The 22104-nt window shown below is 48.8% G+C and overlaps 2 protein-coding genes across 2 annotated transcripts; both read left to right on the forward strand.

Annotated features, from left to right (window-relative positions):
* Nucleotides 1–1573: 1573 nt before the first annotated feature.
* Nucleotides 1574–6791, forward strand: LOC133280086 (E3 ubiquitin-protein ligase TRIM7-like). The gene is made up of 7 exons (XM_061474468.1): nt 1574–2029; nt 3291–3377; nt 3723–3953; nt 4279–4301; nt 4612–4727; nt 5020–5052; nt 6105–6791. The coding sequence occupies exons 1-7, from the start codon at nt 1625–1627 to the stop codon at nt 6614–6616; spliced, it is 1407 nt and encodes a 468-aa protein (XP_061330452.1). The 5' UTR covers nt 1574–1624; the 3' UTR covers nt 6617–6791.
* Nucleotides 6792–8599: 1808 nt separating this feature from the next.
* Nucleotides 8600–21900, forward strand: CDC25A (cell division cycle 25A). The gene is made up of 16 exons (XM_061474340.1): nt 8600–8766; nt 11321–11406; nt 13412–13466; nt 14181–14216; nt 14367–14403; nt 14788–14886; nt 15705–15821; nt 16696–16830; nt 17476–17550; nt 18211–18363; nt 18692–18784; nt 19027–19089; nt 19213–19311; nt 19586–19716; nt 20054–20165; nt 21486–21900. Exons 1-16 carry the CDS (start codon nt 8615–8617, stop codon nt 21624–21626), a joined length of 1584 nt encoding a protein of 527 aa, XP_061330324.1. The 5' UTR covers nt 8600–8614; the 3' UTR covers nt 21627–21900.
* The last annotated feature ends 204 nt before the right edge of the window (nt 21901–22104 follow it).

The following is a 22104-nucleotide window of genomic DNA, read 5'->3' on the forward strand; positions in this document are numbered from 1 at the left end:
TGGGATGCTGCAAGGATGGATGGTGAACAGAGGGATGAAAGCACCATGCGGAGCCCACCACAGCTGCCAGGATGGAGTGTGGGACCTGCTGTAGTGGGGAAGCAGGCAGCTGGGTGGCAAACAGGCTTTTGTCAGGGCAGGAGACATGTGGGGAGGGGGCTGCTTGACCACTTCATTGCCCAGCTGCCATCAGCACATCAGGGACAAGTGGTGAAGGGCTCAAGGGGCTCTCAAGGGAGAAGCTAAGCACCTGTTTCAGATGTTTTGGGGTGAGAGCAGAGACATTAGGAGCGCTGGTGGTGGCCATAGGGTGCAGGGACAGAAGCTGGAGCATGAATTCACCCCCACCCCAGGGCAGCAGCTCAGTGTGGTGGGATTTCACGCCTGCAGCACACAGCGAGGCAGCCAGTGCAGGGATGTGGCTCATGGGCCGGATTGCACCCGGCTCCTTCACGTTACCGCTGCTGCGCTGCAACAATCCCTTCAACTGCATTAAACCCCCAACCCTGGCAGGCGGGAAGCAGCTCCTGCAAGCATGAGGCCTCCTCAGGAAGGACCCTGCTCGGCACCTCCAATCGGCGCTTATAAATGACTACATTTATTGACACAGCCAGAGCAGCTGTGCTGGCCGGTAGCACAGTGCCAAATGTGCCGGCTTGCAGCCCTGTGTGCCCAGGAGGGCTCCAACTGCTCCCAGGAACTCCAGTGAGTGGTTCTTAAATGATTTATGTGCATGCATATACACACACATGGATGCACATGCCCATGTATGCACACACACATGCAGACACAAATACATGCACATGCACGCTCACACACGTACATGTACACACGCATGCAGAGCTATACACATAGAATCAACTAGGTTGGAAAAGACCTTTAAGATCATTGGATCCAACCGTTACCCCAGGACTGTCAGGACCTCCACTAAATCATGTCACTGAGGGCCTCGTCTACACGGTTTATGAACTCTTCCAGGGATGGCGATTCCACCACTTCCCTGGGCAGCCTGTTCCAATGCCTGATTACCCTGTCTGTGAACAAATCTTTCCAATATCCAACCTGAACCTCCCTTGGAGCAGCTTGAGGCCGTTTCCTCTTGTCCTATGTCTTGTTAGTTCGGAGAACAGACTGATTCCCAGCTCACTATAACCTCCTTTCATGCAGTTGTAGAGAGCGGTGAGACTTCTGCAATTGAGCCTTTTCCTCTCCTAAACAACCCCAGGTCCCTCAGCCGCTCTGCACAAGACTTGTGCTCCAGACCCTTCACCAGCTTCGCTGCCTCTCTCTGGACCCGCTCCAGCACCTCAAAGTCTTTCTTGTGGTGAGAGGCCCAACACGTACACACATACACGTATGCACACAGACATGCATGCACAGACACACAGGTGCATGTACACAGACCCATGCAGACACACACATACGTATGTACACACACGTCCAGGCACCGATGCGCGTACACACACACACACACACACGCGCACACACACACACGTGAACACGCACGCACGCCTCACCGCTCCCCATCCCCTCCCGGGGCCCCGTTAGCTTTCGGCACCGCCCGCGCCCCGCCCTCTCCCTTCCCTCTTCCCCCCTCCGGCGCGTCCTTCCCGGAGACCGCAGAATGGCGCGGGCCGTGCTGGCGGTGAGCGAGAACTTGGTGGAGGAGGCCACCTGCCCGCTGTGCCTGGAGCTCTTCCAGGAGCCCGTCATCACCGACTGCGGGCACAGCTATTGCGGGGCCTGCCTGGCGGCGCTCATGGGGGTCCCGCCGCGCCCCGTCGACTGTCCGCAGTGCCGCGCCGCCGTGTCACCGGCCTCGCTGCGGCCCAACCGCTCGCTGCGCTCCATGGCGCAGCTGACGGAGGCTCTGGACCAGGCGCGGCGGGCCCACTGCCCGCAGCACGGCGAGCTGCTCGGCCTCTTCTGCGAGACCTGCCGCTGCCTGCTCTGCCTGCTGTGCCAAGACGAGCCCCAGCACCGCGGCCACCCTGCCCGACTCGCCGAGGAGGCCGCCCGGCAGCTCCGGGTACGGGAGGGCGGTGGGGAGGGAGGGTGTGTTGGGGTTCCTGGCGGGGGCTGGGTTCTCCTGGGGAGCCGGCTGGGCCCCTTCCTTGGCACAGCTTGGTGTCCTTTCGGGTACAGACTGGGGTCCCTCCAGGCACAGGCTGGGGTACCCACCAGGCACGGGCTAGGACGCACTAGGCAGGGATCTGGGTACTCCCCATACGCGGGCTGGGGTGCTCTCTGAGCACAGTTCAGGGTCCCGTTGGGGCATGGGCTGGGGTCCCTTCCAGGAACGGATCAGGGTTCCCTCTGAGCACGAGCTGGGATCCCCTTTAGGCATGGGTCTGGGGCCCCCCATGCTTGGGCTGGGGTCACTCAGCTTAGAGTCACCTCAGGGCACAGGCTGGGGTCCACTCCCAGGCATCAGTCTGGAATGTCCTCCCACGCACAGGTTGCGATTCCTTCTAAGCATAGATCCGGATCCCTTTTGCACATGGGCTGGGTTTTTCTCTGGGCACAGGTTAGGGTCTCTGTCCAGCTACAGCTTTGGGTCCTCATCCAGCTGTTGGCTGGTGTCCCCATTTCAGTATGGGTTTGGGGTCCCTGTCTGGTGGCAAGGCTGGTGTCCTTGTATCTCCACTACCCTGCTTGGGCTGCTGGTCCTCCCACTGCCCATTGCCTCCCCCAGACCACCCAGGGGTGCAGGTCTCACTGCTCCCTGCTCTGTGTCCCCACAAGGTCCTGAGTGCCCCATATGTCCCCAGCCGGGCACGGGGCTGGGGCTAAAGGGGACAGGCTCTGCTCCCACCACGTGGGCTGGGGTTCCCCAGGCCAGCACCCTATTCTGCTGCAGGGCATGGCTTGGAGGAGCACAAGGGGATATATTTAACACTGTTGAATTTATGGAGCGTGCCTCACACGCAGGGCTGCTGTCACTGCAGACCTCTTCCACAAATCCCACTTCCAACACCAAAAGTTGGTTTTCCTAATTAAAGAAAAAAGCCTCGACAAACCAAAACCGAAACCAAAAAACCCAACAAAACCACAAACTTCAGGCTTTCCACATGAAGCTATTCCAGAAATGTTTCTGGGACAGCTGTGCATGGGGATCTCCCTAGCCTGGCATAACACATGTTGGGAGAGAGGTCGGTGCTGGCTCTGAGTGCAGCTGAGCTTGGAGCCTCACAGGGGCTGTTTGGCGACATTATCTCACTACTGTGTATGTAACCCCCAAATATCCCTATTTTCCCTTTTTTTTTTTTTTTTTGGTGTTTTTAACCCAGGAGACACTCCAGAGCAACCTGGTTCTTCTACAAAAAGAGAAAGAAGAATTTAGGCCCATGGGACAAAAGAAAAGTGATAGCCTGCTGGTAGGTATTTCTCTCCATGTGCACAGTGTGCCCCTTCCTGTCTTCACGGCCACATCCTGTCTTCCCTGTTGCCATAAATATTTATCTCCTTTTCCATAACCACACCACTTTCCCTCTCTGTCCATCCCATATATTATTTGTCCCTCCTGCTCTCTCAGATTCTGCTGTCCTTTTGGGGCCACCAGCATCCATCTTTGCCTCCCCTTTTCCCCTCTACCAGCTTTTCATCTCCAAAACTTCTTTTCCCCATGATCCTGCCCCATTCTCTGCAGCCCCCTTCCCATGCTGTGATGTGGCAGCTGGAGGATGGGATGGCTCAGGGGCCTCTGCATGGGTGCCTTGCAGGGCAAGGTGGCCTCAGAGCAGCAGAGCCTGCGAGATGCTTTCACGCAGCTGCAGGAGTTCCTGCAGGAGCAGGAGGATGTCCTGCTAGTCCAGCTTGACCAGGTGCATGAGGAGCTCAACCAGGAGCGCTGCAGATACATCTCCAGCATTTCAGAGAGGGAAACACTGCTGGACACGCTGATTGCGGAGATAGACAGGAAATGTGACCAGCCGATGGCTGAGTTCCTTACGGTGAGGCTGCATTACCCACCTGGGCCCTGCAACCATCCCTGGTGAGACTGGGGGCACACTGCATCCTGGGGCCCATGTAGCCTGGCAGTGAAGAGCAGTGCGGTGCTGGCTGGGCTGTGACACCGCAGTGTGTGCGGTGTGAGGTTGGGCCTGCAGTGTGATCTGAGGATTTGGGCAAGTGACTCACTGGAGAGTGCCCAGGAGATTGGTGTGACTCCCCCAATCCCATCTTCATGCAGCAAGGGAGCTGCTGTAACTCACTGCTGCAGGGACCATGGTCCTTCCTGGCAGTGCCAGAGCTGACCTAGTGTCTCCTCTCTTCCAGAATGTTGGCGAAATCCTGGACAGGTATGAAATGGGCTCTGCATCACTCTCTTCCCACATGGCTCTTTTGGGCAGAGGTTTGGGAACACTGCAGCCAGCTGCAGCAGCCAGGAGAGAGGTAGCTTTGCCCTGCTGGGCATTTGGGATTTAACAGGATGTTATATGGAACCAGAGACCATGGCACCCCTGTTGAAGACAGGGTTCTCATGCCAGTAGCTGGAGCACAGCTCCCTGGAGTTCAGGGCTGTAGGGGATTTTCCCCTGTTTCTCTCCTAGCCCACGTGCTGACTGACTGCTGGGGTCAGAGCTCCTCTCCATGTTTTTTCCCCCTCAGGTGTGAGGCAGTGAAGACCCCGATCCCTGATCCGGTTTCCCCGGGGCTGGAGAGGACCCTTGAGAGACTCTTTCAGAGTACCCAGATGCTCATAGCTGTGATGGCCGAATTCAAAGGTAAAGCAAAGCAGCAGCAAGCAATGCCTTGATGTGTAGCTGGTGTCCAGGCCCCAGGCGGGCGTGCTGCTGTCTCTGCTGTGCTTCCCTGGGGTCAGCTGCAGAAGTTGATCCTCACCACCATGGTTTGGGAGCAGAACACGTCTGCTCCAGATGGGACCCTCCTTGATGGGCTTTGCTGGAGCCTGGGGCTGTGGGAGCTGGGGAGCAAGCTCCACATCTGTGGCTTGCTGTCCTTATGGGGAGCAGAACTGCTGCAAGAATCTCATGCATCTTCCTTTCCCTCCTCCAGTGAGCCTGCTGAGTAAGATTGACAGAGAAAGGGGTGAGTTTCTGGAGCTCTTGGGCATAAATGAGGGAGAAAAGCTTTCCAGGATGAGTTTCCTTGTGTCCTTGGGTGCAGAGCTGGACTCACACCACAACTTTTAACTCCAGGGTCTGTCTAAAACCAGGTCCCTTCATTTTGACTATAAAAATCCAGGTCTGTCCCTATGCCAGGCAACACCCAGACACCAGCCGAGAGCCGGGATAGTATGAGTCCCTCAGCTTCCCTGTTGCTGGAGACTTTATTGTTCTGTTATGTGTAAGACTGTGAATAGTTAAGCAGAGGAGCTCAGTGCATTTTGAGCTGGCTTTCAGGCACAGATTTGAAATGCTTTTGCAGGTGCTTTGGGTCCACATGGTCCTGGCAGCATTGCAGAGCTTGGTCTCTGCCCTCTCAGGTTTTGGGATGAGAGATGTGACACACAGTGCAGTGCAGCCTGTGTCAAAATCTGGGGCTACAGAGGAGAGGGTTTGGCAGAAGTTCTGGGGTGGCATTGTGCGGTGACACCTCTGTTGCCTTGTGGGATGGCCGCGGGATGGCAGCAGAACATTCCACATGAACGGGCATTTCCGGCTCTGCAGTGAGACTGCCTGGCTACTTGGTGGAGCAGGGTTAGAAGCTGTTGAGTCACTGGATCGGGGACTGCCATGGCACCACTGCTGCCTTGCAGGCAATGCTTCCTTACACCCGTGGAGGTGTATAACTCCCCCACACTCAGCCTTACTGTAGCCCCACAAACTCAGGGCCAGCAGTATTCTGGAATCAGGTTTATCAAGGCCCATCATGTCTGTCCCCTGCGTGTGGGGACCCTGCCTGTCTCAGTCCCGCTTCAGAAAGCATTGCTTCTCCAATGGGTCCCACTGGGGAGGGCATCAAGCGTCCTGTGTCACATGCCACCAAAGGGGGCTGCGGGTGCTGTATGTGTGTACTTATGGGGCATGTGTGCCCGCTGTGCTCATGGGGCATGTCCCAGCCCCAGGGCAGAGAAGGGAGAGGTGCTGGTTCACTCCTCAGCAGGCAATAGACTGATGGTCTTCTCTGTTGTGCATTAGAGAAGGTATGGCTGGACCCAGAGACAGCAAGCCCATACCTGAACCTCTCAAAGGACTGCAAGACCATGTGGCTGGCAAGTGGAGAGCAAGAACTCCATGACAACCCTAAGAGATTCACGGGCAGCCCCAGCGTCCTGGGCTCCAAGGGCTTCACGGATGGGAGGCATTACTGGGAGCTAGAGGTAGGGCATGGGGACAGCTGGGCCGTTGGTGTGGCCCTGGAATCCGTTCAGAGGAAGGACTCGCTCAGCCGGGCCCTGGGGAAGATCTGGGCCCTGCGGCTGGACTGGAATCGCCAGTACACGGCACTACACATGCCCCCCACTCCGCTGGAACTGAACCAAGAGATCCGGAAAATCAGGGTCCACCTGGACTATGAAGGGGGCCAAGTGACCTTTTATAATGCAGAGAACATGATGCAGATCTTACAGTTCAAGGCCACCTTCACTGAGAAGGTCTTCCCATACTTTTGGCTCTGGTCACAAGAAACCTACATCCAGCTGTGTGCCTGATGGGGTCGCATGCCTCCTGGTCCCTTGCCTGTGCCCTTGCCTAGCTGAGCAGGCAAGAGGTATGAAAATGATACACCATCGATTTGCAAACTCCCTGCAGTTGGATCTCCTCTGTGTGTTGTTGCACCTCCCCCCCGCCAAGTACTTTGGAACATTAAAGCAGTGCTGTCCTGCCTGGGGGTGTCTGCATGCTGGTATCCTGGTCAGATCTTGCAGTGGCAGTGGTCCACCTGTCCCTGTGATCACTGAGGACACAGATAAGCAGGAGGGAGGCAGGGAGGATGTTCTGATTGCCCATGGTGGTCTTTGGCAGGGCTGCATGGCTTGCTTGGTTCAGTATGGGGTGCAATCACTTTGCAGGCAGGAACAGGTTGGAGCCATGGAGGTGCTAATTGTGGTGGTAACTGCTGATGAGAAACTGTAAAAACCTGCTTGAAAGGAAAACATTGAGGGAGGGGACAGGGTTGAGTGGAGTGCTGGAGAGAGGGCACAGTTCAAGCCTCTCCATGCTAGAACGACAGGGCAGTGGGGATGTGATGGGAATCTCTGGGATCCTGGGTGGTCAGAGAGAAAGCACACCAGAAACCAGGAGCATTGTGTGGATGTGGATGGCAGGGCCTGGGCAGAAGGACATGGGTTGTATCCTGGAGGTGTGGGATCCCCTGACAGTAAGTTATTTTTCTTCTTCCCTAGTAGCTGGTGCAGTGCTGTGTTTTGCCTTCAGTCTGAGAACAATGCTGATAACGCACCTATGTTTAGTTGTTGCTCAGTAGCACTCAGCCTGACTAAGGACTTTTCAGTCTCTCACGCTTTGCCAGTGAGGAGGGGCACAAGAAACCGTGAGGAAGAAGAGACAGGACACCTGACCCAAACTAACCAAAGGGGTATTCCATACCACAGCACGTCATGGCCAGTGTATAAACCGGGGGCAGTTACCTGGAAGAGACAATCACTGCTTGGGTCGGGCTGGGTATCGGTCAGTGGGTGTGGGTGGTGAGCGACTGAGTTGTGCATCACTGCTGTTTATTGTTTTTTTTTCCCCTTTCAGTTTTGCATTCTCTTCCCTTGTTACTTCCATTATTATTATTATATTATTAATGTTATACTTCAGCTATTGGACTGTTCTTATCTCAACCCTGGTTAGGGTTGGAAAGGACCTTAAGATCATCCAGTTCACTGTGTTTCTACACTTGTGGGACTGTGTTTTTGGAGCTGGCGCTGCTCCCCCTGCACCCCTAGTGTCCACAATCTGAGGCCTGAGGGATGACCCATGCAAAGACTCCCTTCCCCACAGCACAACCATTGCGGCCTCCATCCTGCTCAGTGACGGGGGGCAGGGGACAGAGAAGGGATTAGGCAACGCAGGCAATAAGCCCTCTGAAAAGTTGGGCTTGTTTCCATTTTTAAGGCAAATAGCAGTGCCTGCGTAAATGCCAGAGTCTCTTGAAGGTAGTGGTTGAGAGCAAGGTCTGTCGCGGTCAGAGCGTGACCGTTTTCCCTCATCGTTCCCAGGTTTACCCCCTTCCCCTCAGGCCCGGGGCGGTTGGAGGCACGGTTAAACGGACAGGGTCAGAGACGTAGCGGATAAGCTGGGGTCTGCGTGAGGCGGGGACTACATTTCCCAGCATGCACGGCCGAGGAGGGGAACGGCGCTGCATGCTGGGAAATGTAGTCTCCACCTTGGCAGTAACGCTGCCTAGCTGCACCCTATTGTCTGGCTTCTCTATTGGTCAGGAGTGGCATCAATCAACAGCTGGAGGCGGGGAGTGGGCCACCCGCCTCTCTTCTTATTGGCCAGAACGAGGGCGGTGGGCGGGAGGATTTGAGCGAACTTCTTCGCCCACTTTAAACGTCATTTAGGGACCGGTTTTGATTGGTGGAGGGGACGTTTGGCGCCAGCTTCGGAGCGAGCGACGGGTAGCGGCTGCAGTCAAAGCAGTGCTGGCCGCGCTGACAGTAGGACGGTTCGGCTCTGCTCGGTTCGGCTCATTCGCTTCCATGGATTCCGCACTGCGCGGTAGCTTCCGCCGCCGCCTCCTACTTTTCTCTCCAGTCTCCTCCGCTTCACCCGCCGTGGTCAAGGTTCTGTTTCCTGACAATTTCTCGCCGGTCTCCAACCTCCGCCTCACCATGGAGCAGCTGGGACGCGGGTCAGTCAAAGCCCGGGCCCTTTCTGCTGTCCCTGGGGATCCCCCTCTGCCCCCTCTTTTTTTTTTTTTTTTTTTTTTTTTTTTTTCTGGCTGAGAGGCTCTACCATGCTCCCCCCTAACAACCCCCCCAAACGGGCCCTTCAGGGCCTCTTCCTCCCCCGTCTTCCCTCCCTAACCCGAAGCGAAGCCTGAGGGAGCTCCCCCTTTACCCCCCCGACCGCCATACTAGGTCTCAAGGGTTCCATCTCCTCTATCCCACACCAAAAACAAGGCCTAGGAGAGCTCTTCCTCCTCCCCCCCCATTTCAAAGCCAGGACTCGCGCCGTTGTTCTTCGTCCGTTCCTCACGCGCCCCCCCCCAACTGCCTCAACCGCACTAAGATCTTGTGGACCTTTTCTTCCACCCCCAAATTTAAGGCCTCGAGAAACATTTCTCTCCCCTTTTCCACCCCAAGCAATGCGCCGGGGACCTCGTCTACCCTCACCCCCTAAAAAAAGTGAGGCCTCGTGCATCTCTTCTTCCTCCCTAATGGAGGCCTTGAAGATCTCTTAATCTCCTTCTCCCTTCAGACGTGAGGCCTCGAGGACCTCATCTCTTATTCTCTCATTCCAAGCACCCCCCATCCTTAACACTAAAATCTGGAGCACCTTTTCCCCTCTCCCCCCAAATGAGGCCTCGAGGAGCTGTTTCTCCCTGTCTTTAGACCTCCCACTCCCCCGCACTCCCCCAATTAGGCCTCCAGGAGTTCTTCCTATGTACCCCCATGCCATCCTTGCAAACCCAGGCTTTCCATTACTCCCTTAACCCCCACCTTTTCTGATGCCTTCACCCCTGCTGAGCTCCACTCCCCCTCCCGCCCCTCCTTCCACCAAATAGCCCCCTCTCTGCTTAAGCAGCACAGAGACTGCCAGCCCCCCCAGTCATTCCCGCGGGAGCTCCTGCCCACATGTGGCTGTGGTCCCGATGCTGTGGGCCATCTTCTCCCTGAGTGTCCCTCCACGTGCCACCGTCTTCCCCTGGTTCTGCTCTGGGTGTCTGCCTCGCTTCTGAGCTCCATGTTGGGTGCTTTCCCTTATCCCGCAAATTACTGCTGGTACGTTTGTGTCTGTCCTTCCTGCCTTCTGTACCGCATTAGCTGCAGTATCTCAGCTCTGTTCTTGCTTCCCTTTGCCTGGCTCCCGTGCACCCACTCCTCTCTTTGCCATTTCACATATGGGAAGTGCTGCAGTCTCTGAGCTCTGCAGCTCCTCTCCACAGAGCTGCAGCCATGCAGTTGCTCAATCCCATTTTGCTGTTATTGGTTGTAACTCGTTTAATCTCATTATTCCTGCAGTAACCTCTGCAGTTTGCCTCTTGTATAGTTTCTGTTTTGCCCTGGCCTGCTCTGGTCTTGTTTGTTCTCCTAGTATTTGTCCTTTATTTTCTGATTTTCTATCATTCTTGTTTCTGTAATCACCTGCTTTCTTTATGATCCTTCCCTCCTTCAGATTCCTGAAATTCCTGCAAACAATTTGCACAAGTCCCCTCTGTTTCATTCTTGTGTCCTCTGAGTTTGTAGCCCTGGCTTATGCCCTGGTGCATTTTTTTTCATTAACCTATGTGATGGAGGAGCAACACTCGAGTAGCTTTTCCTTTCTTTAAGGTAATCTGGAATAAGGCTACATGAGATACATACATCTCTGTACTGAAGCTGCTGTGACCCCTGCCCGTGTATGAAATGACTCTGTGTTTGATGCTTGGTCAGGCAGGAGATGCCTCAAGCCTCTTCACCTACGGAATTATTTAGACTGGTCTGATGGTTATGTGAGCAGAGAAGACCTTGCATAGTTGATAAAACAAAATTTGAGAGCTAACTACTTATAAAAATGAGTTTGAGTTAGAATAGTGTTAATTTTTCTGTGCAGCATTAATTAAATGAGTGACTGCCAAAGAGAGGGCTGCAGTCCTGAGAAGGATAATGGGACTCTGGAGACTGGTGTGGGAGGTGCAAATGTGATTCCAGGCATCAGTAACCTATGACATACTTAAACTGGTTTTAGTCCTAAAGTTCTATTGCAAAGTTTGCCACTTAGTTATATTAGAACCTTCATTGTGAAGGCACCAGCTCAGGACAGGCTCTAAAATGTTCAAAACACCCCTCATAGCACCTGATGGAGAAAAGCTTGGCGCGAGGTGACCAGAAAGGTAACCAGGATAGTTACTGTCTTAGATGACACACTCCTGTCCCTGCTTTGGAAGCCTAACTTCTGCTATTATCCACAGTGCATGTGCAGGTTTAAAAACCCAGAACCTGAAGTGTTAGCCCCTGTAGGGGTTAGATCAGTGTATTTATAAGCCATGGTGATCTGGAGGTGGCATTGTCCTTGTACTTGAGAGCACGCAGAACACAGGAGACTGCAGTCTGTAGGACTGCCAAGCTGGAATCCTTCCATTTGGCCATTGATAATGGCTTTGAGGTATGATTATGTGTGCCATATGTTTACAGGCAGGCACTCTTATATGGTATCTATTGCTGCAATGAGCATTTAAAACAAATACCTATTTTCTTTTACAGCCAACATGAAAAAGCTGAGCATGATCTGGGAAACAAGAATACTAGTAGTTTACAAAGGACTGAGTCATCGGAATCGACAGACTCAGGTATGGCTTTCTCAATTAATAACAAGTAAGAAAGGAGAAGTGTCCTATCTTTACACAGCTTCCACTACAAGCAGCTTCCATGGTGTGGATAGAGAATTTTTGCTGCCTGCAATCGCTGCAACCACTTCTCATGCTTAAAAGGAGGGAGGCAGGCAGGCCATTACTCAGCAAGCTTCTGCAGTTCATGCAGTTTGGGTTGTGGATGTTTTTTTGGTTTTTTTTTTTGTTTGTTTTTTTTTTTTGTTTAAGTTGTCTTCGAGTATGTTAGTAGTAGAGCTATATGGAGGAAAAACTGGTTCAGCCCCCTCACTGGGGGACTCTGGCAGAAGGGCTTTTTCCTTTTTTTCTTAGGATGGCTGTTGAGACATGGTTGCTGAGTGTCATGCTTTGTACTGAAGTGTGATGTTTATCACTACCACTTTCTGATTGCTTTGATGTTCTGCTCCGTACATGGTAGTAGGTAAACAACTTATCATGAGTGTATCGGCCTTCCTTGCAGCAGAGACAGCTGAAGATGAAGCCTGCTGAAGATAGCTCAAGATAGGCTTCATTGGGGAATTGGAATCCCACCATTCTCTAGTCTGTGGTGTCTTGAGATATTGGCTTGGGGGTGTTTAGAGTTGCATGTTGGGGCTGTGGTCTAAAAAATGGGGAGATAATGTTTTACCCTTCATTGTTAGGATCCATCACATATCTGTTTTTGTCTGTGAATGGGACTCACTTGAGTTTCTGGAGGGTGATAACTTTGAAATACAGTCATCACTGTGTGTTTTCTCTCTTTAAACCCAAACTGTGGTAACCTGCTCTGCATGCTTGAATAGAGGCCATTGAGCAGGGTTTGTCTTGTGGTTTGGGGTTTTTTGGTGGCAGTTATCATGAGCTGATTGTTTGTGTGAAACCTGAAATACTGATACTTGCCTAGAAGTGTGTGTTTACCCTTGTTTTTCAGATGAGATGCTTTATCAGTGAAAATGAAATAAGCCATTACCCCATAACTCATAGTCAGGGAAGCTTCTGATACTTCACTGGTCCAACCCAGTGATGGGAATCAGTGTCTCCAACTGAATTTATATACCAGTCTGACTGTGCATGGTATTTTCAGCCTTCAAAGGAGCTTTATGAACCGCTAAAACACAAGTATAGCTCACAAACCACAGAGCAGGATAAAATAACCAAGCTTGCTAAATCTTCGCTTTCTTCTTGGCTTTTTTGTTTCTGTCTCCAAAGCAGGTCTTAAGTGCTTACAAAACACTTATGATTAAAGTTTCTGCTGTGCTGAGACCACTTCCTGTCAATGTTAGTCAAATTAATTCTTTGTAGTTGTTTGTTTAGAATGCAGTCACTGAAATAGCAACAAGTCTTGTCATGATGGTATAGAGAGTACCCGGTACGCTGCTGGCCTATCACTAGGTCTTGTGAATATGATACAAAAACTCCTTGGGGAGTCTGTGTTTAAGTAAGCTTCACACTTGGCTGTACTTAGATGCTATGTAGCTGGAATGTTTAGCTTGGTTTGTGCTTACAAAGTGCTTGCTATTGTTTCCAGTACGCTAGCAGGCATTAAGAAAGGCATTTTGACTACTTGTTTTCGAATGAGCCAAAAATTTCTTCCTATGAAGAGGTGTAACTAAAAACATAGCTTAAAAAACCCTAAAGGACTAAGTTGTTAAAGATGTGTGTGAGGGAGAATAAGCCAAGAATGTTCCATGTTATGTGTTAGCACTCTGGTCTCTGTGATGTTCTAGACAGGGCTTAGAGGTGCTTTTTTTTTAATTACTCCTATTTTACTTGAAGCACTAACCCTTGATTATGGCAAAAGCCAGTGCTATGGAGTATCTGTAACTGTTATTTACTTCTACACTGAGGTGAGGCTGCAGATGGGGCTTTCTGCATTAGTTTCCAGCCTAAGCTCATGGTCTCTGAGGAAATCTGTAACAGTGTCCAATACTTTGTATTTCCTAGCTAATGCTCAATAGAAAACATTCTGTTATCTCTCTTCTTTCAGGTTGTGCTTTGGATTCACCTGTTCCTGCATCCTCGAATGATATCGTGGAGGAAACGTATGTAACCATATGCTTGTGGCATTTCACATTGCGCCGTTAGCAAATGTAGGCTAATAAGAGTCTTGATGCAGCTTTTCCTTTGCTGACACATGTGCAATGGGCTCTTGTCTCTGAAAAACTGCAGCGCTCTGCAGCTTGAGCTGCTAGGGTTTCTGTCTTGTCTGCATCCTAGAGTACATAACAAGTCTTGGGTCTGGGTTAATTTATTGTACCAACCAGACTGTTTGAGCATGACATGGGCACCTTACCAGCAGGCTGAGGCTGCACCAAATTGCATGTAAGTTGCAGTTGTCACTCAACACTTAAACTATAATTTATGCTTCCATATGTTCCTACTGATACCAGGCAGTTGCTCTGAGCTTTGCATTTGTTGCTCTCAATTAGATCAATTTTTTCCCTTAACCTTCTGTTGCTAGGGATGGGGCAGATGCTTGTGGTCACTCATGTACTGAGCTTTTCTTCCTTCAGCCTAGCATCTTGTCTAAATGCTGCTGAAAAGAACTTAAGGAAAGGAGGGGGAGAAAGGAGTCTAGCTTATGTTCTAAGAACTAGGATCGTATCAGCTGGCTATAAATAGCTTTTAAGAAAGACAGTGTCATCAAGCAGTATCTTGGCTTCTGCTTAGCATAACACTTCTTGAGTGAAAATGAAAGTTGATTTTTAGTGTACTGTGCTTTGGTGCTAACTGTGGGGCATCATGCTTGCTTTTAGGTTTGAGAAAGCAATTCTTGAATCCAGCAGACTGAAGTAAGTGTATTTCTACTTCCAACTCCTTTGTCAGTGACTGCGGTAGTTTGTGGAGTTTTACGGGGGGGTAGGAGGAGAAGCGAGTTCTACTCGTGTTAGAGTCTTTTAAAACACATTGAAATAAATCTTTTTGATTCTTTTTTGTTGTAGCGTTCGGATGCCTTTCAGAAGAATCCATTCTCTGCCAGTAAGTGAGCTTGGTATTGGTATTCTATAAATATTAAAGAATTTACTATATTAAATGCTTTTAGTTAGATACATTCTATAACTTGTTAATTTTCTGGCTGCAAGAACAGCTAGTGTGGCAGTTAATGAAAACTGTCAGAATTACAGCATGTAAACTCAATATCTCATTTAAGTTAGCATGAAAGATCAGTGATGTGGCTCTGTCACTGCTGCAGCTGATGCATTTTGGTACCTGAACCAAGATATGTATCAGCATTTACTCCTGCACAGAGTTTGCAGTTGGAGTCTTTACAGTCTTTATTAACCACTCTTTTGTTTTAAATGCAGTTGTGCAAAGACATATATTGCACAATACTGAACTGGCACTTCTGTATGAATATTGTAGCAAAGCCTCCTGGGATCCAGTCCTGCTCTGAAGAGAAACCTTTCTGATTCCCTGGATGACGATGCTTTTCAACTGTTGGAACAAGATGAAAAGGAGAATGTAAGCATTGCTTTCCATTGCTGTGATGACAGGCATAAGAGGTGGTACTGCGAGAGCTGGATTAGCACACCCCTTTAACAGTGGATGTGGTGGAAAAGGCTTCTTTTCCCCTCTCCAGGCAGTAGTTCAGACATAACAAAGTTTTGCATAGCTTATCTCCAGGGAGCTTGCAGTGAAGTGCAACAGTACTGATCATAGTGACTGCAAACTGATTATACATTCACAAAAAATCTGGAAGACTTTGGTTGCCCAGCTCTACTTTTGTGCTGCTGAGCCTGACTCCTTTTAGGCTGTGGCAAGGGAAAATATATTCATGCCACTCACTTTAGATAGCTGTGAGGGGTGCCTCTAGAAAGCTGTTTCAATAGATCACCCCATCTCTTTCCACTACTGGCATGGGAAGCCTTGATTCGTCGCAACACCAATGTCCTTTTGGCTACTTGGTCTGGAAGGCTTTGCTGCTGGAAATCCCATTGGTGGGCCTCTGACAAGTCTTGACAGAAGAGGGGGTGTCAGCAGAATTTAAAAATGATTCCTTTTGCAGAGAAGTTGGCTGACAAAAGAAATAGGAAAGCCTTAACCCTATGGGTGATATCAAAAGGATAAAAGCTTAATTATGTTAAATGAATTGCTATTCTAACATCTTTAATCTGAAAACATTTGCCTTCAGACTACTCCTGTTGGCAGTAAGGAACTTAAAAGCACAACCTCAGGTAGCTTTAAAAAAAAAAAACCAAACAAAAAAGATAAAATGACCCTAGAGCTTTACACAGTTTTTGATTTTGGTAAAATGATCACTTTGCTCCTTTTTAACTCAGGAACCATTTGAGTTTAAGAAGCCAACCAAACCAGCTTCTCGTTCTTCTGTGCATGTGCATTCCCCTGCTGGAAATGGTGTTCCTGGACCAAGGCAGAATTCATCTCCAGCTCAGATAGTAAGTACTATAGTGTATAGTAAGTACTATAGTGTTCTTTACAACTAATTCTCACCTGATCTTCTGCATACCTGGAGGTATGCAGAAGGGGAAGAAAAATTAAGAAGAAGAAAAATTGCATCATGTTCTAAGGCAGCACTGTTAGTCACCACTAATGTGTCAAATGGAAAAAATTGTCTTGCAGATAAGAGGATTTCTCACATTTGGCTTGTAAGATGATCAGGAGTTTGAAACATCGATTGTTCTGTAGTCTGAAAGATTAGTCATTACAGAGCTGGGTTTATGCTGCAGTAAATTAAGGGAGTGGATGTTGACGTGGAATAGAGGACTTTAGTTTATAATTGTTTTCACTATCAATAAAGTAAATAACTAAATTGGGGCAGATGCATTTAGAACAACTGTGTTGATGTGACTGGATCTTATGTCCAAATATGACATCCAGGAAGCAACTGGAAAGCCATGATGGGTCCTTGCACAGAAACAATGCTGGGGGACTAAGCCTTCCCTCTGTTCCTTGAATCAGTTCCTTCGTCCTGCTTGGTACTCTTGATCTTGTGTTTATCAGCTGCAGAGTTTATATTACCTCCTGTTCCCACTGACACCAACCGTTTCTTTCCATTGCACCTTCCCTGAATGGTGTCTTTCTCAGACGAGGGTTATTGCTTAATGAGTCTAATGAAGCACTCTGCTATTGTAGGGATCAAATAGAAATATTGGAACTCAGTTTGGGGTTTGTTCAAGTCAGTGTACTCAAGATGGGGGAAAACACCCCATGTTTTCTGTAATGTAGTAAGAGGCAAGGCACTGTCTCTGTGGTTATAGCTCTCTGCAGTAAATGGGAAGAGTGTTGTTAAAACTGTCTATCTTGTCTCAGTTTCCCATGGGTGAAACACCCAAGGGTAGAAAGGAACACTGCAGCCCAGTTTTCCTGCAGAAGTCTTCTCTGACTTCTTCTGAAAGTGAAGATGATGATGGATTCCTGGAGTTGTTAGATGACCAAGATTTGAAGGTATGTACAAAGGAAATATGGGCATTTTGAAACTTGCTCTGTCTAATGTTAGTAGTCAGCTACAACATGTGTCTGTGGTGCACACGCATTCTAGCAGAAGTCAGTGTGGAAAGTCAGACTGCAAAAAGCTAGGTACTAGGGAATCATAGCAGGTGAGTTATTACCTTTTTCAATTCAGTTTCAGTGTCTCTATCTTATACATGCTCTTTCCTAGTGCAGACAGTGAGATTTACTTGGGGTGTGAACAGCAGCTAGTTTAAGAATTACTCCTGTTCATATTGGCTGATGGGAATTGCACTACTAGAGGGAATTAGTGGAACAGTCCGCATTTTTCTTTGGAAACTTGCTAAAAGAGCTAGAAGTAAGATTTGCTTCTGAGCTACTTAAGCAGACTTTCTAATTGAATTTTAAATGCTTAAAGCTTTGAAGGAACATCATTGTTAATCAATCAATGAATTGATGTAACTTACCTTCTCCAACACATCTCTACTTGGTTCCATTATTTCATTGAGTATTGGACTAGTGATTGAGTTAAATTCCTAAAACATCACTAACATGAATTCAACTGAAACGCTGGCCCAAGCTGTATTTAGTCTCTGCCCACCGTGGAATAGATGAGAATGAACTTCCTTTTTTTTTCCTCAGAACGATGAGGAGATGCCATCTGATGTGGCAAGCCTCTGGACTGCACCACTAGTCATGAGGAGGATGGACAATCGGGTGAGTGTCCTGTGGGAGCATAACAGAACAGAGATGGGCACTTTGTTCTGCAGCTGTTTTCACTGCTGGGAAAAGTGATCACATTGGCTCTGGTCCTGTGTCCCTAAAAACAACAGAATAAGATATGACATAACCCCCCTTCAGTGTGTTCTGTTATCTCTAAGGACTGTTTAGCTGAAAGGCTTTGTCAGTGTGGAACAATACTCATTGTGTGCATATATATGCATTAACTTTCTTTTTCCAAAGCTACTTCATAAATGCAAGATGATCTTGACTTCCCTTATCAGATACTTATTGACTTATCTTGAATGCATCCAGGGAATCCCTGTAGCCAGATAGTCTGACAAGAGACTGTGAAGGGAGGCTAGATTCCAGCAAAAAGCTCCTTAATCTGCTGATAAGTTGTCTGTTAATTGGTATAAACACTCTGCCAGCACTTGATATTGCTTCTGGTGCTCCAGACTCACCCAGCCTGCAGGGCAAGAAATGAGTGTTACTGGAAATGTAGGTCCTGAATTTAGATGACCCTGTTAATATCCCATTGTTGCTGTGCTGTGACAGTGTCTTCAATAAAGCAAAATTTGTAATGGTCTGAAAGTCTGAGGCTTGCTTAGTTTCCAAGCTTAGTTTTTGCTAGACAACTCTTCTTCTTCCTCATAGGCCAAACGATGCCAGCTGTTTGGCTCTTCATCTCTGCCTAGTGGTGTAGGAAGAACCACCCAGAAAAGGATGGAGAGATCCCAGGAAGAGAACACTCCAGGGAAAAACAAGAGGAGGAAAAGCCTGACTGAAACAGCTTCTGAGGACTCAACGGTTAGTGGCTTGGCATCCAGTTTTGTAACAGAATTGATTAGGAGAGGATCTAAGATAAGTGTCTAGCTGGTGAAGGTTAATGAGAGAGCTTTTTTCAGGTGAATTGCTGACCTAGCAAAACTGCATTCTCTCTTCATTGTGAGGAGATCTGGGGGAGCTGGTGCAGCAATTGCATGCTCCTGAGTCCGAGTTTCACCTTAATCCAAAGGGGATGCTGGGGAGTCGTAGTTCAGGGCTTCGGAGTAAACTCAGTTTTACGTTATGTTGTGGGAAAAGGATCTCTCTGCTGTCAGTGCTCAGCATTGATCTCTAACCCGTTTTCCTCTAGAATCTGGAAATGGTGAAGACACAATGCTCCACAGCAGAGATCGAAAACATTTTGGATGGTGACCAGACAGACCTTATTGGTGACTTCTCAAAGGTAAGGATTTAATGGTCAAATGTTAATTTGGTATTTTAATGGCCTCTCTTACTGGAGATGTCTCAAAGCAGCCCAAATAAAGCAAGTCCCTTCAACAGTGCATATTCCAGTTATTGGGAAAGTATGTTGGCTAGAAGGGCTCTTGTCTGCAATTTGACTGTGTTACAAAATACGCAGTTGCTGGACACTGTGCTATGGCCTACCTTTGGAATTTTCTCATTTGAATGCTGTCTGTCTTACAGAGTTACTTATTCCGCACTGTTGATGGGAAACATCAGGACTTGAAATATATTGACTCAGAAATGGTAAGTGCTCCAGGGACAGTAAGAAAAAATCTTTACTGGGGAGAGCAAGACAAGAACATCTTGAAACACCTGAACTCTGGAGGGGGTTTGTGGAGTTCTATCTTTTTTTTTTTTTTTTTCTAGATGGTGTCTGTGCTGACTGGGAAGTTTGCAGACTTCATCAAGGAATGTGTGATAATTGATTGCAGATACCCATATGAGTATGAAGGAGGACACATCAAGGTATGTTGGCCCTGTAAGAGTAACATAGAGTTGTCATAAGTTGCAAACTGGGGTCACTTGGCACCATGGGGGCTGCTCTTCATTCAAGAGCATCCAAGGCCATGTGGGTGTGTTACAGGCTATCTGTAATGTTCTGCTTGGGTTTGATGCTGTCTTCCCAATGCTAGAGAGGGCTGCCAGAGCTCCTCTGGGAAACTTATGCTAAACTGCTTGCAAGGAAGTGGGATGGGCTCACTACAATCATCCACTCATTCCATGTGCTTGTGCATTACAGGGTGCTATAAACTTACATATGGAAGAGGATGTGGAAAACTATTTGCTTAAGAAGCCAATCAAGCCATCGGATAACAAACGAGTGATAATAGTATTTCACTGCGAGTTTTCTTCGGAGCGGGGTCCTCGAATGTGAGTTATCTCACACTCCTCTATATGGAAACTTTTTGCTGTGCTAGCTGGGAGCAAAGCTTTTGGGTGCCACTAGTTACTATGCTGGTGTGCCACTTAATAAGCAGCTTATTGTGAGTAGCTGTTGGTTGTCAGCTCTGGCTGGGAGGTAGCACAGCCCATGGTGGGAAAGGGCATATTGGAGTTGTGCTGGCACAAGAGGTGGAAATGAAAAACAGGTGAGCTGCAGCAGTGGCTTACTTCTGTAGCCCCAGGAATGGGAAGTTTGGGGTGAGAGCTGTTTTCCTGTGGTGTTTGTTGAGTGCAAGATTTAATGCAGGGTTTTTTCCTGCTGCAGGTGCCGGTTTGTGAGAGAGCGGGACAGGCTGGGTAACGAATACCCCAACCTCCATTACCCAGAACTGTACATCCTGAAAGGGGGTTACAGGGACTTCTTCTCAAGATGCCGTGTAAGTAACATTCACTTAAATTCATCTCTTTCACACTTGGAGAAGAAACAATGGGTAAACAATACTGATGTATTTGTACTGAATAAGGCTGCCTTTGGAGTAGGACATTTTTTGCCGGGGTGCTTTTCCTCCTCTATTTCACTGTGGTCTCCCATACTGAGAGTAATTAGAATTTGGTAGTGAGGCACTTGAAGTCTGTTCCATGCACCAGAGCTGTTTTGCTGCTATAGCTGAAAGGTTTTCCCACTTGTCTCAAGACAAGACATAGTATAAAACTGGTTTCTACCCTAGCATAACAGCCAGGAGTTCAGAATGTCATTTGGAGAAGGAATTTCAGACTACTCAGCCTGCAAGGACTGGAAGAGAAGGCAGCCCTGACAGTAATTGCTGATAACAGTCCTGAAGTCTCACACTGAGATAACAAAGTGGAAAATTTGAGCTTTGTGTTTTCAGCATCTAATTCAGAAAAGGAAACTAAAAAATGCTCAGCAGCTCTCCCACCAGCATTGTGGGGATGGTGCTTCCTGTATCCCTTGGCTTCTGCTGCCTTGGCATTTCAGAGGCTGTACTGTCCTTCTCCAGCTAGTCCTTCCTGTGCTTCTGAGTGTAACGAAGTTGTGTCCTGACAGTTGCTTTAGTTCCTTTTGGACCCCTGCACTGTAGAGTAGCTCTTAGATTACCTTCGCGTTCTGTGACCTGTGTGCTTTCAGGGAGATGCAGGGTGTTCTTTCCCAGTGGCATGTTGGCTTTTCCAGCCTTTGGGATGCTGCTGTTCATGGTAGGGAGTGCTCCTCCTGGGTTTTGGTGCTCCCTGTGACCTGATGGTTCCCCTGTGGCAGCGGGTGCACCTGGGTTTGGTTCTGGGGCCCGTAGGTGCCCCCTTCTGAGGTGGAAGGACCAAGGGCCTCAAGGTGGCAGCATGAAACAGCCAATGGCAGCTCCTATGTGCGCCAGGGGCTGCTTGGTTTCTGGTTCAAGTATTCTTTAAAACTTTGCTATTCCAAGGTGAATGCTAGATAGCCTTAGTTTATGTATTGATGTCTACTAGAAAATCTGGGTGAGAGCTCTGTACACAGGGCTGGAAATCCTTCATTTAATAGCTGTTATCCCTCCAGAAGTAGCTGTAGTCTGAATATCACTAGGTTTTCTTCATGAGTGTCTGGTATGAAGGTCCTGTATAGAGCCAGGGGAGGGTGGTCTCTTTCTGTTTGTTACGGTGGTAGTTGTTGGAACAGTTGCTGGCAGGTTCTGCCAGGGGGTCTCAACAAGGCCATCTCTCCTGTGAGACCACCATAGTGAAAACAGCTGCTCTTTCCCCAGAGTTTCTGCGAGCCCCAGAGCTATCGCCCCATGCACCATGAGGACTTTAAAGAAGACTTGAAAAGATTCCGCACCAAAAGCCGAACCTGGGCTGGCGAGAAGAGCAAAAGGGAACTGTACAGTCGCCTGAAGAAGCTCTAAAGGCTGAACTGAACTTACTGCAAAGACTGCCTGTTCGGGGGGGGAAGCTGCAGCAGGAAGGAGAAGAGTCTGTTCCTGGCTTGTAATGATCAGGCACTGGCTCTTTCCTCATCTGTCATCTCACTGGGAACACCCTGGAACTTGGGGCTGCAGGCTTGAACCCAGCAACTGGGATGCTGTCTGGGAGCTGATTCTGCTGACTATTCTCATTACACTCCGTTTTGGAAATGGCTTCTTGTGTTCTGCAGCATCCACAAAGTTCAACATCCTGCCCAGGGAGGGGTGGGGAGGCTGCTAAGTGCCATGCACGTGGGCTACGTGCTATAAGCAGGGAAAGTATTTTAGTGCCTGTTGGGATTTATTTTGTTTGTTTTAATGCTTTATTTTTATTTAAATACAGTCAAATGAAGCTAATGCTGCTGCAGTTGAATCCTATGAATTGTACTTGCACTGTGTTTCTGCTAAGGGGCAGCCTGCT

Source organism: Pezoporus flaviventris, unplaced genomic scaffold (assembly GCF_033815535.1).
Source record: "Pezoporus flaviventris isolate CSIRO_AGI_PZ_B2104156 unplaced genomic scaffold, CSIRO_AGI_Pfla_v1 ptg000079l, whole genome shotgun sequence".
Taxonomy (NCBI): domain Eukaryota; kingdom Metazoa; phylum Chordata; class Aves; order Psittaciformes; family Psittacidae; genus Pezoporus; species Pezoporus flaviventris.